This window comes from Cervus elaphus, chromosome 7 (assembly GCF_910594005.1).
Source record: "Cervus elaphus chromosome 7, mCerEla1.1, whole genome shotgun sequence".
Classification (NCBI taxonomy): Eukaryota; Metazoa; Chordata; class Mammalia; order Artiodactyla; family Cervidae; genus Cervus; species Cervus elaphus.
Genome location: NC_057821.1, coordinates 4,586,739 through 4,607,103, shown reverse-complemented (window position 1 = coordinate 4,607,103; position 20,365 = coordinate 4,586,739). Strand labels below are relative to the sequence as shown.

Sequence of the window (20,365 nt, the reverse complement as noted above, 5' to 3'; positions counted from 1 at the left end):
GACAGGAGATCCTGATAAGGAATAGGGAACTAATAAGCCACCACCAACCGGAAGAGTTCGGGAAAGGTCAAAAGGAAACACCGCGTGTCTGTCCACTTCCCAGAATCCCTCTTGCTAGCATCCATCTTGGCTGAGCGATGCGTGCGCCACCAGGAAAGACTCTGAATTAGAATGATTGGCCAAAGACTACCCGGAAACGAATCCCACCACCATAAAACCCAAGACTGCGAGCCATGCGGCAGAGCAGTTCTCCTGGGTTCCTTTAACCTCCTGCTCTCCACCCGGGTGCCCTTTCGCAATAAAATCTCTTGCTTTGTCAGCATGTGTCTCCTCGGACAATTCATTTCCGAGTGTTAGACAAGAGCCCAGTTTTGGGCCCCCTGGAAGGGGTCCCCCTTCCTGCAACAAAACTACCAAACAATTTAACAACCCTACAAAAACACAAAACTTGAACTCAAATAACAGAAGTATCATAGACAGAGTATTTCCAGAAAAAAAATGGGACACAAATCTCTAAAGCAGGAAGGTCCACCTAGTAGACCTTCACAGTGGACGCTGTGACCACATCTTTTTTTTTTTAATTTGTAATAAAATTACCTTATATTTGTATCACTGTTAGATTTTACCCATTTTTAAGCTACGTGAACATCTCATCTTATGTAACCTAAATATACCATCAAAATGAAAAAGAAGAAACAAAAAAAGACCACCCAGATTACTTCTGCAGTTATGATAATCCTGACAAATATGGGACAACTAGCTATTTTAACTCCCTCTAACTGAACAAAGCTAGTGGAGGTAATGGAATTCCAGTTGCACTATTTCAAATCATAAAAGATGATGCTGTGAAAGTGCTGCACTCAATAGGTCAGCAAATTTGGAAAACTCAGCAGTGGCCACAGGACTGGAAAAGGTCAGTTTTCATTCCAATCCCAAAGAAAGGCAATCCCAAAGAATGCTCAAACCACTGCACAATTGCACTCATCTCACACGCTAGTAAAGTAATGCTCAAAATTCTCCAAGCCAGGCTTCAGCAATACGTGAACCATGAACTTCCAGATGTTCAAGCTGGTTTTATAAAAGGCAGTGGAACTAGAGATCAAATTGCCAACATCTGCTGGATCATCGAAAAAGCAAAAGAGTTCCAGAAAAACATCTATTTCGGCTTTATTGATTATGCCAAAGCCTTTGACTGTGTAGATCACAATAAACTGTGGTAAATTCTGAAAGAGATGTGAATACCAGACCACCTGACCTGCCTCTTGAAAATATGCACGTCAGGAAGCAACAGTTAGATCTGGACATGGAACAAAAGACTGGTTCCAAATAGGAAAAGGAGTATGGCAAGGCTGTATATTGTCACCCTGCTTATTTAACTTAGATGCAGAGTACATCATGAGAAACCCTGGGCTGGAAGAAGCACAAGCTGGAATCAAGATTGCCGGGAGAAATATCAATAACCTCAGATATGCAGATGACACCACCCTTATGGCAGAAAGTGAAGAGGAACTAAAAAGCCTCTTGATGAAAGTGAAAGAGGAGAGTGAAAAAGTTGGCTTAAGCTCAACATTCAGAAAACTAAGATCATGGCATCTGGTTCCATCACTTCATGGGAAATAGATGGGAAACAGTGAAAACAGTGTCAGGCTTTATTTTTTTGGGCTCCAAAATCACTGCAGATGGTGATTGCAGCCATGAAATTAAAAGGCTCCTTGGAAGGAAAGTTATGACCAACCTAGACAGCATATTAAAAAGCAGAGACAGTACTTTGGCAACAAAGGTCTGTCTAGTCAAGGCTATGGTTTTTCCAATGGTCATGTATGGATGTGAGAGTTGAACAGTGAAGAAAGCTGAGCACAGGAAAATTGATGCTTTTGAACTATGGTGTTGGAGAAGACTCTTGAGAGTCCCTTGGACCGCAAGGAGATCCAACCAGTCCATCCTAAAGGAGATCAATCCTGGGTGTTCATTGGAAGGACTGATGATGAAGCTGAAACTCCAATACTTTGGCCACCTCATGCGAAGAGTTGACTCATTGGAAAAGACCCTGATGCTGGGAGGGATTGGGGGCAGGAGGAGAGGGGGACGAGAGAGGATGAGATGGTTGGATGGCATCACCAACCAGATGGACATGAGTTAGAGTGGACTCCAGGAGTTGGTGATGGACAGGGAGGCCTGGTGTGCTGCAATCCATGGGGTTGCCAAGAGTTGGACACAACTGAACGACTGAACTGAAGTGAGTATTTTATCCATTCATACAGGTGAAACTGTGATGCATTATGGATATTAAAGTTTAGGAAAACCCAAAAAGCTAAACAAACAAACAAAGCCTGTTCTAAAAGATATTAAAAAAAAAACAAAAAATAAACTAAAAGAAGACTCTTCTTACAGAATTTTGACTGAGGTACTGATCAAACAGATGACAAATACCAGATTCTAAAATGTGTGTGAGATCATTATTTGCCAAACTTATAAAGAAAATGGCTACAAATCTATTACACAAGTCTGGAACTCCCTCAAGTTCTTCAAAGATTTTTTAAGAATTGAGAAGAAGTGGAAAGGCAGGAGATTCTAGAAGGATCTCCTTAAAGAAGCACTGCCTGCACCCAAGCTGAGAAAGCATGGGACGGTGGGACCAGCAGCAAGAGCTGCACCTGCAGAAAACTGTGCCTCCACCAAGAGCAGGACCAACAGCACACGTGGATCTCACACGGGCAGAGGTGAGCCACATCCAAGACATCAGCCAGTGCAGGGTCACTTCAAACCGCGTCCAACAGGGCCACTTCGGGGCACTCGGAGCTGGCACCAGGAAAGATGGGGTGGAGCGCTGACTCCCACAAAAAGGAAGTCAGCTGACAGAATCAAGGACACATTTGTCCCCCAAGACCGGGAAGCACCGAGGAAGCCAGGACGAAGTCCAGAGAGAAAAGCACCTGCCACCATCCGCATGCAGAGGCCCCGGCCCCACACCACCCTGCCACACTGCCCCGTGCCCGCTCCAGGGGCCTCGCGGCCTGGCCCGCTCGGGAGGAGCTGGCAGTGAAGCCATCGGCATTCCCCTCCCAGACCACAAGGCTGGTCCCAGAGGAAAGGAGATTTAGCTTCCATTATCTGGCTATTCCTACTACCAAACTGAGATACGTTTATGACTAGAAATCACTGAGGCAGCTGAGAAAAATTAGGAGTTGGCCTGGATGGCAGGTGAGTTTGGGGGAGAATGGGTACATGTACACGAATGGCTAAATCCCTTTGCTATTCATCTGAAACTATCACAACACTGTTAATCAGCTACACTCCAATATAAAGCTGAAGAAAAAGTGGACAGAAGAGACATGAGCTGAGGGTATTGTCAAGGAAAGGCCTCCTCCTCCTACCAGCTGCTGCTGCTGCTGCTAAGTCGCTTCAGTCGTGTCCGACTCTGTGCGACCCCACAGACGGCAGCCCACCAGGCTCCTCCGTCCATGCAAACGTAAAGAGGGGGTGAGACATACAGCCACGTTTCACCACCTTCAGGAGCGATGCCTCGCCAGCATACCAACTGTAACTATTTTTTTTAATGTGTTTATTTTTCATTGGAGGAGGACTGCTTTCTAATACTGTGTTGTTTTCTGCCTCATATCAATTATAACTATACTTCATTTTTAAATGACCATTAAAAAAATAAAATAAAATAAAGTAAAAGGACCCCACACTGCACTCCATTCTTTTTCTTTCTGCAAGCTCTAGCTCTGTTAGTGCTAGACATCTTTGGGAAAGTTAGTGTTTTAATTTCTCTGTTGTTGACACTGACAGGCAGCTAGTGTCTTCTAGCCATATATTTTACAAAGACCTTTATGTTCCTACTATTCAAATACCTTCAATACTGCCTACCCTAAAAACTGGAGCACTGGAAAAGTTTCTTCAGCATCATAGATAACAGCAAGCCACCCATAAATGGATCACTTCTAACAGTTAATGAACTATTCCACTTACGCACAGATCAGAATACGGAGCCCTCAATAAATTTTTGGTGTCAATGATAAGATCACCAATAGCCAAGTATTTATTCCTCATTAGCAAGATCATTCCAAAAAAAGTCACCATGTTTTAATACAATTCAGAAAATACTCTCCAAGATACATAATATGCAGAGTTAATTCTGTCCTCAAATCACTGACAGATACTACAAGACAGTCTACAGGCTGGTCCAGAGTGGCTGCTGAGCAGCATCGGTGTCACCTGGGAGGCCTCGGAAATGCAGACTCTTGGAGCCACCCACAGATCCTCGCAAGTCAGGCTGTGTTTTAATGAGCTCCCCAGGGGATTCCTGTGCACAATCAAGTGGAAGAAACACTGCTCCAGAGAACACTGGAAAAGGCTAGTTGGAATCACAAGGCTTTAAAAACACTATTATAGACATTACTAAAGATTTAAAATGACGGCCCTTGTTTGTTCTTGTGTTTATAACTTACAACCAGTTTCTTGTCCAGAGCTATTCATTTTCCAACAATTTATATTCATTTATATTTGTGAAATAGTTGTTTTTTTTTTTTTTTAAGAAAATAAGTGTTTTCTTCTACTTATGTGAGTTCAGTTTAGTTGCTCAGTCATGTCCAACTCTTTGCAACCCCATGGACAGCAGTACACCAGGGTTCCCAGTCCATTACCAACTCCCAGAGCTTGCTCACACTCATGTCCATTGAGTCGGTGACACCATCCAACCACCTCATTCTCTGTCATCCCCTTCTCCTCCTGCCTTAACTCTTTCCCAGCATCAGGGTCTTTTCCAATGAGTTGGCTCATCACATCAGGTGGCCAAAGTATTGGACTTTCAGCTTTAGCATCAGTCCTGCCAATGAACATTCAGGACTGATTTCCTTCAGGATGGACTGGTTGGATCTCCTTCCATTCCAAGGGACTCTCAAGAATCTTCTCCAACACCACAGTTCAAAAGCATCAATTCTTAGTGTTTAGCTACTTATGTGCATAATCTCAAATAACAGGTCTTAAGTCTAAAACCTCATTTCCAAAAAAAAAATAAAAAAAAAAAATAAATAAAAAAATAAAACCTCATTTCCATATATTTAGTCAGAAGCATTTTTTTTTTTCTGAGAACCAAGTCACAGTAAAAAACTGCGATGAAAATCTCTTTTATGTTGCATGCAGCTTTCTAAGTATGGTTTCTACTGCCAAGGGTGGACTTTCTTAAGCGTTTAAGAGGAGTGCTCTGCGATGCTAAAGGCTTCCTAATGTGATCTGCGCTCTGTTCTAAGCTACTGACAAGGAGATCATGTTTCCACATGCCTCACTGTGCAATTCAGCCGGTATTCTAAGAACATAACGATGCCTTGGAGCAACAATCTTGCTGTAATAGGTCTTTTAAATGAATTATAATAATTTTTTTAAGATATAATTTTTATGTATCTTGAATAACACATTTTTAGAATAAAAATTAGTAGGTCATAATTTTTTAAGGCATAGTGTTTCAATCACTGAATCTCCATCTGAAGTCATTCTGCCCACCTTTCCTTTTTTCTCCCTATTCTTTATTTCTGCTTAATTAAATCATCACTGGAATCTACACCAGAAGCAGATGTTACCTGGTGCCAAGCTGTCACCCAGCGCCCCTGCCTCTGAGAACACCTCTCCCTCTCTGAACAGCAGCCTGCAGTTTAGGCAGCCAACCCTATCGTCTGCCCTGGGGGGGCCACATGTGCACCAAGCCGATTAGGTTAATCACCTTCTTCTGACTTCTCACTGTAATCTGGTCAAAGGTGGTCTGATCAGATAAAAGCTCTGGACTTTTCATGCACAGTTGCGGGAAGTAATCCTGGGTCCCCAAGGATGTGAACAAAGCACTGTATAACCTTGCAGCCAAGAGGAAAATCAACATGAGGAGGAACCCCACACGGGGAGAGGGCCAGCTGGGAGATTAGCAAGGCTACTGTCCCAACAAACTACAACTGAAAGCTACTCCCACTAACAAGTCAACAGGTAAAATAAGTCAGTCTGAAATCAATTTTCTGCTGTCAGTAGCCAAAAGCATTCTTATGGAGCCTCAAAAAAAAGCATAAAAGAATGTTCAATACATCAAGTTTACATAATGTTGACACTATTTGTTCCTTGATTCAAATAGGGATGTGAGGGGGAAAAAGCAAAGGCTTAAGACCTGGCTCAGTATCCACCCTCTGCCATTTTAACAGAGTTGGCTAAAAAAGTTACATTTTAAGAAACACTTTTAACAGGTCTATTTATACACTTATGATGGCTTTAAATTAAAATGTTAAATACAGGGAGATCAAATCTGTTTAAAGCCTTCTAGTCCAAATGAAACAAAGGGAAAAGAAATTTGAATATCACCCACTGTAAATTAAGATGTAAATACTAATAATTATGGGCTCTCTTTTTAGTTTCTGGCAAAGAATGTCTTTTGTAAACATATGAAAGAGAAATGGATGATATATGCAGAGTACATCATGCGAAATGCCGGGCTGGATGAAGCACAAGCTGGAATCAAGATTGCCAAGAGAAATATCAATAACCTCAGATATGCAGATGACACCATCCTTAGGGCAGGAAGAGGAACTAAAGAGCCTCCTGATGAAAGTCATAGAGGAGAGTGAAAAAAATGGCTTAAAACTCAACATTCAAAAAACTAAGATCATGGCATCCAGTTCCATCACTTCATGGCAGATAGATGGGGAAACAAGGGAAACAGTGACAGATTTTATTTTCTTGGGCTCCAAAATCACTGTAGATGGTGACTGCAGCCATGAAATTAAAAGACATTTGCTCCTTGGAAGAAAAGCTATTACAAACCTATATAGCATATTAAAAAGCAGAGACATTACTTTGCCAACAAAGGTCCATCTAATCAAAGCTATGATTTTTCTAGTAGTCATGTATGGATGTGAGAGTTGGAACATGAAGAAAGCTGAGCACCAAAGAACTGATGCTTTTGAACTGTGGTGTTGGAGAAGACTCTTGAGAGTCCCTTAGACTGCAAGGAGATCCAACCAGTCCATCCTAAAGGAGATCAGTCCTGGATGTTCATTGGAAGGACTAATGGTAAAGCTGAAACTCCAATATTTTGGCCACCTGATGCAAAGAGCTGACTCATGTGAAAAGACCCCGATGTTGGGAAAGATTAAAGGCAGGAGGAGAAGGGGGCGACGAAGGATGAGATGGTTGGATGGCATCACCAACTCAATGGACAAGAGTTTGAGCAAGCTCCGGGAGTTGGTGATGGACAGGGAGGCCTGGCGTGCTGCAATCTATGGGCTTGCAAACAGGTGGACACAACTGAGCGACTGAACTAAATTGAACAAGTTAAAACAAGAAGTCTGTGACAAACTGGATGAGCCAAGTTAAAAAAATTAACAGATAATAATGAACACAGTCTTATGGCAAAAACTGGAAAAAGGGTTATAACCTCAACTGCAATGGAAATAAAAATATTTTTAGCTACCTGGTCTTTTTCTTTAAATAGGGACCCAAATGATCTCCCTAACTGTACAATTCCAACATTCTCTCCTTTTTATTCATATACAAATCAAATCATTTTTGACATTTGACCAGTTCTTTAACTTTATTTTGAGATAACTGTAGACTCACATAATTTTGTCTTATTAAAAATACGTAACAGTAATTACTTTCTCAAAAAATAACCACACTAATGAAAAAGTAATACTGACAAATCACAGTTTTAAAAGCGTAAAAAGAAATAACCCAACCTATTTATTTATCACAAAAAGAATACATTACATACTGAGAATTTAGAGAAAAAAAGCTAGGTAGGTAAAAAGAGGAATTCTGCCCACAATTTAGTCTTAGATCCTATCATGGTAGCTTTTTGCTTTCACTTGTACCTCATACTTCTCTGAACTTGTGCAGCCCTGAAAAGGCTTTACCCACACATTAATGTCATAACAAAATGCCATTTTGTTTGCCAGAGTTTTCCTTTTCTTATATCAGTTTCCATTCTCTGACTATATAGTCATTTCCCTGGAATCAGAGAAGACATTTCATAGTTTCTGACTTACTAGGTCTGGGAATGCCTATATGAGTCATGTAATTCTAAGGCAGAGACAAACAGTCTATAGTATAAAGTATTATTTACCACCCAACAAGATCTTTATAAGAATAATGGCCTGGGGTTTTAAAAAATACTTTGGAATGAATTTAAATATTCTTCAAGAGAAATCCTTCTATGGGGAACAAAAAAGGCAAAATTCTTTGTTCAGCCAAATGAACACATCCAAACAGACTAAAGACACCTACAATTTACCTCGATAGTAGGCCTTGGTTATTGCATCAAACTCCTCCTGACCTGCTGTATCCCATAACATGAGCCTGACGTCTTCGTCATTAACTCTGAAACAAAAGATGAATATATTTTATATGCAAAGGAAATGTCTTTGTTTTTAAAATCTGGAGGTATTAAAACTACACTGTGGGCTTCAATCTGAAAAAGTCTAAGTGCTTTTAAGTGCTGACACCATTAACCACAGTGAGAGCAGAGGGACAGACACCCCCAACGCTGTCACTTTACACGATCTGCGGTCGCCTGCCGTGTTTTTTCCTTCAACAACAGTCACAGAGAGTGGTCGCTCTAGGACTAGCATCAAAGGGGTCCACACCGGCAGATTCAACCAACCGCAGGCAGAATATATTTGGAGGGCTTCTCGGGTGGCTCAGTGGTAAAGAAGGCATGGGTCTGATCCCTGATCCCAGGAGATCCCACGGGCAGCAGAGCCACTGCCCCTGCGAGCCGCACTATGGAGCCTGTGCTCCGGAACCAGGAATGGGAACTTCCGACCCCGAGCCACAGCCCCTGCAGTCACGCCCGAGAGCCTGTGCCGCACAAGAGAGGCCTCCGCGATGAGAAGCCTACGCACCGCAACTAGAGAAAAAGCCCACTCAACAATGAAGAGCCAACACAGCCAGAAATAAATAAAATTACTGTTTACAGATATGTGGGGAAAACTCTAGAAAGTTCCAAAAAGCAAAACTTGAACATGCCATGTACCCAGCAACTACTCACACAGCATTCATCTTGTATACGATGCTGTAAGTGATCTGGAGATAACTGAAAGTCTATGGGAGCAGTGTGTAGGTTAAATGCAAATACTAGGCCATCTTGTACACGGAACAGCGTCTATGGAGGCTGGTGTCCACAGGATCCTGGCCTGTCCTGAGAAAGCTGCCCGCTCCGGCCGCCCCCCTCTAACGCGGAGAGACCGGAGAGACAGGACGAAGCAGCTCACCGCGCGGTCTCCCTAAGGCAGACGCTGACTGCTCCGTCGCACCTCCGGTCTTACTCACGGGCCGCAGTCCTCCTACAGAGCCACTGCCAACAGCAAGTCACCGCTCTGAGCGAAAACACCCGGCAAGGGGCCTTCAAGCTCCTGGTTACAACTGCATCAACCAATCAATATATAACTTCTTTTTCTGCATTTTTCTGTTTGAAGACACCTTATTTAATATATACTGCTGATTTATCAACTTTGAACTCATGGCACTATTACTGGTACTTGAAAGAAGCTCATCTAACACATGTGTCTTCTCCATGAGGCACATCACAGCTCACCAGACAGCACTTCAGTTCTAGGCTTGGGGCTGTTTTAAACAGCAAAACCAACAAAACACACAAAAACAGAACATGAAAAGGCCACTTATGTACTTATGAGAGGTGAAACAAAAAGGTGGAGGTCGTCTCGTTCAGCCTCAGCCAGAGCTGCGTGCGCAGGTGACGCAAATGTTTTGAGGCTCTGTGCATGTCCATGAATGGGGTCCCGAGTCTGGGGTTGCAAATACATTTTAGCAGGTAGTGAATCTGAACATACAAAGTCCACAAATAATGAGAAGTGACTGCATACTTAAAATATTAATATGGAATCTATAAATAATGAGGGTCAACTACACACTTAAAACATTAATTTGGTTCAGATAACAAGTACAAAAATAAACATCATCAAGATTTAAAATGAATCCTCTTAAGACATCTAAGAAAGGAAGCAAAAACAGAAGTATTTTTAGAAAGAAGGTAAATAGATTATAAATTCAACAATTTTTAAAACAATGAACACAATTATTTCTGATGCTAATGTCTGGGACAGTTAAATCAGATTTGTTTAATGTTACTTATTTCTCTGTGATTAAATTTTAGTTTGTCTCCTACAATTTAAAATAACCTCAAAAGTTCTCAGGACTAAGGACAAAAATCGTTACTTTGACGTGTTTTAGAACCGGATTTCCTTTTCACAGGTGTATTTAATCCCCTCAAATCTTTCTCTTATTTCTTTAAAGTAAAAATAAATTATTAATTCTCCAACTTCTACATAGTCCTGTCCAGTTTTAAAAAAAGAGACATTCTATACAAACAGATCCCTTAATATATGAGATGAAAATTACTGTGAAAGGTAATTTTCCTTCCAAATAAAATCATGGACAGAAATCTCAGTAGAATCAAGCACTACTTTCTGTTTAAGAAGTGCCCACGATGGGACTTCCCTGTGGCCTGGTGGTTAACAATCCGACGTGCAGCGCAGGGGACACGGGCTCAACCCCTGGTCAGGGAACTAAGGTCCACAAGCCACGGAGCAACTGAGCCCGTGTGCTGCAACCAGAGTCTGTTCACCGCAACGAAAGGTCCCACGTGCCACAACTGAGGCCCAGCACAGCCAAATAATGAATCAAACTGTTTAAAAAGTGCCCAAGGTGCCACCAATAAACATAAACAGATATCTAAGACAGAAACAAAGAGAGAAGGGAGAAGAGTAGCAAAAAAGAAGGAAAATGAGAAGGGAAAGGGAGAGAAGGAGCAGGGGGGAAAAAGACGGCGAAGACGCACCAAGGAGTGAGTGACCGAACATGCCGCCACCGGACTCCCAGCTTTGTGCTGTAACCAGTCACCACCGTTCTGACACCTTCATCAGACATGCTCACACACCAAAACCAAGAGGATAAAGTGGCCAAGTACATACTGGATTTGTCGCTCCAAAAAATCAACTCCAATGGTTTTCTTGTAGTCTTTTGTAAAAATGCCTTTGCAATACCGCTGAATCATACTTGACTTTCCAACTGCACCATTCCCTACAACCACCATCTTGATGGCCACTTCCATATCTTCCTCCAACATTTTTGGAGTTGAAAAGGTTTCTGTGCCAACTTTAATTCCAGGTGATCAGATCTTCTCTCTCAAACCTGTGGTTTAAAATGAAATTATTTTTTTCATGACATAAAAATAAGCTATAATTATTTTATCAAGAAATAATCAAACTGAACTCCAAGAATTTGTTTCCATGATGAAGGGCCCCCCTCCCCACTCTGTTCATTTAACTTAAATTCTCTGAAAAGAGAGACAATAATATTCATTTTTGAATCCTTATCAATAGCACAATGTATGACTTTCAGGTAGTGATAAATGAGTAGATTCTGCCTTTCACAAAGATTAGACTACGGGCTTTAGAGTTGAGCCCTGATCTAAAGTTGCCTTTTACTGGTTCTGTGCTCTTCGTGAAGTTATTGCTTATCCCTTTCAAGATTCAGTTTTCTGAAGATATTTAACCTCACAGGATTGTTGATCGATACAAATAAAGCACTTAGCACAGTGAAAGTTAAGCATTCAAAAAATGGTAGTTTCATATACCATAAGAAATCCTCCATAGATAGTTAACAGCAAATGGGAGACAAACACCAAGTCTAGGGAAACCGCTCATCATCCTCACAGGCGATATTAACATCCCTAGGGTCCGCACCCAGAAGAAGGGCTTTGTGTAATACTATGCAACGAAGCGGCAGCTCGCACGTCAGCATCCAGGCTACAGTGAATCCACTGCACATCATCTTATAGCACACGTTCTCTTCTTTACGTTCAGACTAGTCATAGTTATTCACACAGTCAAAGTAATAGTACGTGTACTGTTTGCATTTTAGACTGAATGAACAGTCCAGACCCTTGGGACAGAAGGCTAAGTTTTTCATATTTCTTAAAATTATTAATGCTATTTCAGTTCCTACCTATTAACTATTATATTCTAGCTACCTGAACCAAAAATTCATTTATACAACCACTACACAAAACATGTCTGAAATGTGAAAAGCATTCCTTTCTTTGTCCCTAATGGAGTCTCAGTAACTGGCCCTAGTGCATGATAAACTTGCATGATTTAAGAAGCATCTAAAAGCACTTGTTAAAGTACAAGTTCTAGGTCTCCACTTCATACATAAAATACGGATAAATACAGAAAGACTTATCCTCTTGAATGTTCTACGTTACATTTGACAATTGAAAGAAAAATCATAATACTGTTCAATGTGGTTTTCAATATACGTAGAGAAAACATTTAAGACAATTATTTATACATGGGAGAGGACAAAAGGATGTGAAGGGAGGTAAGGTTTCTATACTTCACTTGAGCTTGTAAAATGCTAACACCAATACACTGTGATAAATTATCTACGCAGCTAAACAAGTTACACAAAGAAATACTCAAAAACACGAGAAAACATGATAAAACAAAATGAAATTCTAAAAACACCATAAAGATATCAGAATGTAATTGACATTTATAGAGCTGTCCACACAACAGCAGAACATTCTTCAAGCACCCACTGAACATGTATAAGATAGGACATATTCTAGGCCATCAAACAACCCTCAACAAAATTAAAATAAAGAGACCACAGTGGAATCAAACTAGAAGTCAGTAACAGAAAGATAACAGGAAAGTCTCCAAGCATTTGGAAACTAAAAACAGATTTCTCAATAATCCATGGGCCAAAGCAGAAGCTCAAGAGAAATTTTAAAAATAACTGAGCTGAAATAAAATGAAAATACAATGTGTCAAAAATTTGTGGGACACAGCTAACATAGTGCTGAGAGAGAAAATTTACAGCACTAAATGCTTACCCTAGAAAAGAAGAAAAGTCTCAAAGCAACAACCTGAGCTCCCACCTCAAAAAACTGGAAAAAGAAGTGCAAAATAAACCCAAAGCAAGCAAAAGGATGGAAATAATAAAGAGAAGAAATCAATGAGACTGATATAACTATTAGGAAAATAAAATCTGTAACTTTAAAAACAAAAAGAAAGCTCCAAGCTCAGGTGATTTCACTGGAGAATTCTACCAAACTTTTCAAGAATGATACACACTCTCCCCCAGAATATAGAAGAGGAGGAAACATATTAATATATAAAGCCAGCATTATCTTGATACCAGCACCACACAAAAAACAGTACAAAAAAGAAAACTAGACAGACAGTCCCTCATGAACATAATGCAAAAATCTTCAACAAAATATGAGTAAATCACATCCAGCAATGCATAAAAAGAATAACCAGGACCAAATGGGCTTTACTTGGGAATGCAAGGCTGTTTCAACACTCAAAAATCAATGTAATCCACCACATTAACAAAGTAAAGGAAAACCCCATCACCATATCAACTAATGCAGAGGAAATATTTAACATAATTCAACATCCATTTGCAAGAAAATTTCTCAGCAAACTAGAAAGAGAAGGGGACTTTTTCAGCCTGATAAAGGGCATCTATTAAAAACACACACACACACAAACCTACAGCTAACATCATACTTAATTCTAAAAGACAGACTGCTCTCCGCCATAGAGTGAGAACAAGGTAAGGATGTTCACTCTCACTACTTCCGTTATCATTAGGCATAGCCAGAGTAACAGGCAACAAAAATACACAAACTGCTTACAGATTAGAGGAAAAACTATCCCTATTCACAGATGACATGATTGTCTATGGATTGTCCAAGGAATCAAATAAACAATCCTGAAACTAATAAGTGAATTTAGCAAGGACACAGGATACAAGAGTAACACACAACACTGAACTGTATTTCTAATATCCTAACAATGTACAATTTGAAGCCAAAAAAAATTTAAATGATATTCACAATAGCGTCCTCCCAAAATGAAATTCTTTGATATGAATCAAATTCAGACACGACTGAGTGACTGCCCTGACTCAAAGGTGGAGAAAACCATACCACCCAATTTTAAGACCCTAAAAATATACATTCATCAAGAAAGAGTGAAACTGGCCAAGAGAAAGATACAGAAATCAACACAGCAGAGGCCCAATACAACAAAGGGCCCAAAAATAGACCCACGCGAATACAGCCAATTGATTTTTGACAAAAATGCAAAACTATTAAATGGCGACAAGGCAGTCTTTTCAACAAATGGTGATGCAACAACTGGAAATTCATATGCAAAAAAGTAAACTTTCCCCTAAATCTCACACCTTATATAAATAATTCAAAATAGATTATAGATCTAAATGTAAAACTTTAATATCTTGATCTGGGATTAGACAAAGTTCTTAGATATGCTACCAAAAGATGTACAAAAGGAAATATAGATAAATTAAATTTCATCAAAATTAAAAATATCAACTCTGTGAAAGATACTATTAAAACAATTAAACAAGTTATAGACTGCAAGAAAATAGTTGCAAAACATACCTAACAACTTGTATCCAGAACATATAAAGAACCTTTAAAAGTCAACATAAGAAACTACCAAATTTAAAAATTTAAGTCTTGGCCAGATATTCACCCAAGATTATATATGCCAAGTAAGCACACGAAAAGATATTGAACAGCTTTGGCCATTGGTTAAAGACACACTGGGCTCCGTTGCTGCATCCTACTCTTTGCGACCCCACAGACTGCAGCCCACCACGCTCACATTCTGTCCATGAGATTTCCTAGGCAAGAATACAGGAGTGGGTTGCCATTACCACTACATGCCTATCAGAATGGCTAAAATAAAAAATCTGACCACACCAAGTGCTAGGCAGGAAGTGGAGCAACTGGAACTCTCACATTTTGCTGGTGAGAATGCAAAATGATAGTCACTCTGGAAACCTGTGTGACAGTTTCTTATAAAATTAAACATACTTTATGTGATCCTACAACCCGAATCTTAGCAGTACCCTAGAGAACAAAACCTTATGTTCACACAAAAACCTGCATAGGAATGATTACAGCAGCTATAGTCACCATAAACTAGAAACAATCCAAACGTCCTCCAGTGGATGCATATCCATCCAACAGAATCCTACTCAGAAATAAAAAAGGATAAGTTGTTGATACATCCAGCAACTTGAAGGAATCTCAAAAGCATTATACTAAGAGAAAGAAGCTTACATGTGGTATGATCCCCTTTACATGACATTCTGGAAAAGATCAGTAATTGCCAGGGGTTGGAGCAAGGGGGAGTTTATGAGAGGACAGACAGCGTGAGTGGTTGGAGGTGACAGAACTGTTCCATATTCTGACTATTACGGTGGTTACATGAATCTAAAATTCACAGAACTGCACACTCCCCAACAATGTCCACTTTATCACATAATAATGTTCAAAAGAATAAAATATAAAGAAAAATAAATGAAATCAGATCTTAACACAGGCAGTCTGACCCTTGTGATTATCAGCCACTCACTTCTCCACAGACTAAAAAGAACTATACCAACACAATCAAGTTCTTAGAAAAGTATAATTCTGAGTATAATATCTTAAAAGCTTGACAGTAACACTGTATATGTGTTCTATTCCCAAGTTTAATTTTACAATCAACAGCAGTCCAATACATTAGAAAAGGAAGAGTTAACTCAATGATCAAAACAGTGGATTTTCCATCACTGCCCGTACTTCAACGCATGTATGAATATACTTATACAAACACGGAAAACCTTCTCAGGTTCACTGAAGTTACCTGGGAGATATCCTGACTTGTATGAAATCTAGAGACGTAAATAGTCCTTCTCAGATTGTAAAGTCACTTGCCCGGGCCGTGACAGTGAAGCTGTCCCCCTACCACACCCTCAGGGTCCCCGCGGGAAGCGACTCTGCGGCCCGGTGTCAAGAGGAGCGCGCAGCCGGCTCACTCGTATTCCAGGGGCGCCCGGCAACACCCCGGGCAGGGTGCGGCCGGGCAGGGAGGGGCCCGCTGGCTGGACCCAGTCTGGAAGCCAGGGTGGGCTCGGGCCCTTTCCCAGCCAGCCCCGACCCGCACTGAACGGCCCGCCTGCCCGCACCTCCCGCATGAGGGCCTCGGGGCCATGTCCAGGGAGACGGGGGCGAGGGGAGACCCGGGCGTGGGGAGACGCGGGGAGAAGGGAGAGCGGGGAGGGGCGGGGCGCGGGGAGACGCGGTGGCCTGGGGGCCGCGGGGCGCGGGGAGGGGCGGGGAGAACGGGGCCGTGGGGCCGCCGCCGGGCCCGGGCCCGCGCTCCAGGCGTGCGCGCGGCGGCCGGGTGGGAGCGAGCGCCCGGCCTGGAGGCCCCGCCGCGCCCCTGCGCAGCCCCCGGCGGGCGCGTCCTGGGCCGCGGCAAGAGCGAGGAGTGCGGCCGCCGGCCCGGGCGCGAGCCGCTACTCACCCTCCCCGCGCCGCCCGCCGCCCGGCGCCACAGCTCCTCCGCCGCCTCGCCGCGTCCGCGCGCGCCTGCCCCCGGCCGGGCGTCCGGCCGGCTCGCGCCCTCTTCGCTCTTTAGGAGTGACTGGGATGCTTTGGGAACTTTACTGGCAGCAGGGCTCGGAACGGGCGGCGCGCAGTACCTCGCCGCGAAGGGCCGGGAGCGGGCGCCCGGCCTCCCCTCAGCCCGGCCCCTCCGCGCTCCGAGCATGCGCCGGGCTCGCGGTGCGCACGCGCGCGCTGGGCCCCGCCCCCTAGCCGGCCGCCGCGCGGGGCGCGGGGCGCTACCTGGCCGCGAGAGGAGGCGGCCGGGGAGGCGCTGCACGCGCTTCCGCTGCACGGGGGGCGGGCTTCAGAGTCTTCACAGGACCGGCCGCCCTGGACTCACCTGATGCGCCTGACTGAGAGGACCTCCAAGGGGCGGGGAGAGCAAAACTGTGGAGTCAAGTCGAAACGCACTGAGTTCACACGCTGTGGCTGGACCAAGGGGAAGTCTGCGGTGGTTAATAACTCAGGCAACCAAACCCAAATCCGAAAGTTTGCCCTCAAAGCAACCTAAACTTTGCTTCACGGGGACGGATACCAAGTGCTGATGAGGATGTGGAGTAACTGAATTCTTCATGCTGCTGGAGTGTAAACTATTAAAAAAGTAACTTTCGAAAATAATTTGGCGCTGTACTATAGAAGCCAAAGCTATGGTTTTTCAAGTAGTCATGTATGGATGTGAGAGTTGGACTATAAAGAAAGCTGAGTGCCAAAGAATTGATGCTTTTGAACTGTGGTGTTGGAGAAGACTTGAGAGTCCCTTGGACTGCAAGGAGATCCAGCCAGTCCATCCTAAAGCAGATCAGTCCTGAATGTTCATTGGAAGGACTGATGATGAAGCTGAAACTCTAATACTTTGGCCACCTGATGCGAAGAGCTGACTCATTTGAAAAGACCCTGATGCTGGGAAAGACTGAAGGCAGAAGGAGTAGGGGACGACAGAGGATGAGATGCTTGGATGACATCACCGACTCAAAGGACATGAGTTTGAGCAAACTCCGGGAGTTGGTGATGGACAGGGAGGCCTGGCGTGCTGCAGTCCATGGGGTCGCAAAGAGTCGGACATGACTGAGCAACTGAACTGAACTGTAGAAGCCAGCCCTGTGACGCAGCAGTTCCATAGTTATGTGTACAGCCAAGAGAAATGTGTGCTTGCAAGGCATCAACAGTTATCAGAATGTTGACAGGTGCATTTGTTTTAATAACCCCAAATGGAAGCAACCCAAAAGACCATCAAGGATAGAATAAGGTAATGCATTCACAGTGTTCATATAATGGGATACTTCTCAGCAATGAAAAGAATGACGTACTACAGGCGACAACATAGAGAAACTGAAAAAACATAAAGTTGCGCATAAGATGTCAGACAGGAAAGGACATAAGGGTAAGTCCATCTATATAAAGCACAAAAATAGGAAAAATAATCTGCTAAAAGTTATGATAGTGATTACCTAGGTGAGGAGGGGCTAGTGAATGGGGGAGGGGCTTCTAATGGGCTCTGGCTGTTGATCTTGGTGCTAGTTACACATGATTTGCTGAAAAGCTACTGAACTGTACACTTACACACATACTTATGTATATGAATTATGTGGTGAAGTAATTTAAATTTTTTAGTTTAAAATTTGCAAATTGTTTTAGCTATAATTTTGATATAGTCTTGTAAACATAGTAATTATTTGCAAGAAATTTAATGTCAGATAACCACCTTATCTGTAGGATTTGGTTAGTATTGTCTCGTAAACTTGAGTAATATAGACACCCCCTTTAAAAGAAAAGAAAACAAACCTCAGTGAAGAAATGGACAAATGACTTGAATGGACATTTCTTCAAAGAAGATATACAAATGGCTAATAATTACAGGGAAAGAGGCTCAATATCACTAATTATTAGGGAAATGCAAATCAAAACCACAAGGAGTTACCATTTCACACCCATTAGATGAATATTGTAAAACAGACAAACAAAAGTCAGAAAATAACAAATGTTGGCAAGGATGGTGAGAAATCATAACCCTGACTCACTGCTTTCTGGTAGGAATGTAAAATGGGGCAGCAACTGGAAAACAATACAGCAGTTTGTAGAAAAAATTAAAACTACGAATAAAAAGGAAGCACATTCTTAACAAATGCTATACCATGGATGAACCTTGAAGACATGCTGAGTCAAAACAGGACAAATACAAATATGATTCCACTTATATAAAGCAACTAGTCAAATTCGTAGAAACACAAAGTAGAATCACAGTTGCCAGAGGCAGAAGGGAGGTGGGAATGAGCCCATGGTGTTCAGTGGGTACAGTCTCACTCCTGCAAGATGAAAAGAGTCTTGGGACTGGATAATGATGGTGGTTGTACAACCAGGTGACTTTTTAGTACCCCTGAACTGTACAGGTGTTCAGCGGGTACAGTCTCACTCCTGCAAGATGAAAAGAGTCTTGGGAATGGATAATGATGGTGGTTGTGCAACCAGGTGACTTTTTAGTACCCCTGAACTGTACACTTAAAATGGTCAAAATAGTAAATTTTATGTTAAGTACTTTTTTACCACATTTTTTTTGAAAGGGGAAAAGAAAAATTCCTAGTGAATCTCAGAGAATAAATCTGAAAATTCAAATTTGAGAGAAACTTCTTTTGAGAAAAACGTCTTCAAGGGATCCTCCCCAAATCATCATTTTTCTTCTCCACCTCCCGCCCTGCTTTGCACTTCCACGGGATTGTTGGACATTCTCAGTGCAGTAAAGTCCACCTTTTATTTAAGTCAAGTCTGTGCCCAAGGACACAGCAGAGCTTACACTCCCTTCAGTGAGATGCGTGCCTGCATGTTAAGTCTCTCCAGTTGTGTCTGACTCTTTGTGACCCTATGGAGTGTAACCCATGCAGGTCTTCTGTGTCCGTGGGATTCTCCAGGCAAGAATACTGGAGTGGGTTGCCATTTCCTCCTCCAAGGGATCTTCCCAACCCAGGGATCGAACCCACGTCTCTTATGTCTCCTGCATTGGCAGGTGGGTTCTTCACCATTAGCTCCCCTTGGGAAGCCCTTTCAGTGAGATAAGGAAAGCCTATGTAAACGTCATGCAGTTGTGCTCCAGCAAAAATGGCAATAGAATTAATCTGAAGGGCTCTGAAGGAAATTTTACCTACTGTGACTAGAAATGAGGGGCACAAAATTGTTTTAGGGAAAACATTCTGAAAAGTCTTACTGTTAAGTCATTTAATGATTATTTGAATCTAGTACCTTCCCTGACCCAGAAGAAAAGTGTCTATTGATCTTTGCTAGTCATTTTCCTGTGTCTGACTCTAATGAATTAAATACTTTTCAGAGATCACAAATTGTAGACGAATGAAATGAAAACCATCAAAGAAAAATTAGAACACATTCTTAAGAAATCCTTGAGAATTTTACCACTTAGACCACAGGTCTGCAAACACATGTGACTGCATCATGGGCCTCTTGAGAAGCTTAGTGGAAGCCACAGTATTGATCTAAACCGGTAGCATCTAATAGTCAACAAAATCAGATAAATGATGCTAGAAAATTTTTAAATGTAATACTTTCTATTCAGACCCTAGAGTGCTATTCCAGGTCTTAAAAGTTGTTTCACAATGGATCTTAATATCCTCACCTGTAATATGGACTAATCTACCTTTCAGGGTCATTCACTCAAAAAAAAAAAAAATTTATTCTGCCAAGTTCTGTGCTGAGCATTGGGTATTCAGTGATGGACAAAAAGGATATGATTTGTGCCCTCTTGGAGCTTATAGTCTTGGAAGGGAGACCAATATTATGGCTATATCTCATAATTATATGAAGAAAATTAGTCAGTGTAATGGAAATGTACAAAATTTTAAATTGGAGCCAGAGAAGCCTTTCTGACAAAGTGGCATTCAATCTATC

At 42.1% G+C, this 20,365-nt stretch overlaps 1 protein-coding gene across 3 annotated transcripts in view; it reads right to left on the bottom strand.

The window, feature by feature from the left end:
• The window catches only part of RAB23 (RAB23, member RAS oncogene family), a 34,050-nt gene extending 17,383 nt beyond the window's left edge, over positions 1–16,667 (bottom strand). Inside the window, exons 1-3 of one of the 3 annotated variants that reach the window (XM_043907018.1) lie at positions 16,570–16,667; positions 10,965–11,184; positions 8,267–8,352 (exon numbers count right to left, since the gene is read on the bottom strand). In XM_043907018.1, the coding sequence (XP_043762953.1) occupies positions 8,267–8,352; positions 10,965–11,119 (241 nt within the window). In that variant the 5' untranslated portion in view covers positions 11,120–11,184; positions 16,570–16,667. Of the gene's footprint in view, positions 1–8,266; positions 8,353–10,964; positions 11,185–15,728; positions 15,863–16,391; positions 16,528–16,569 lie in introns of those variants that run through there. The other 2 variants (XM_043907017.1, XM_043907019.1) reach the window with 2 other exon arrangements.
• Between the last annotated feature and the right edge of the window lie 3,698 nt (positions 16,668–20,365).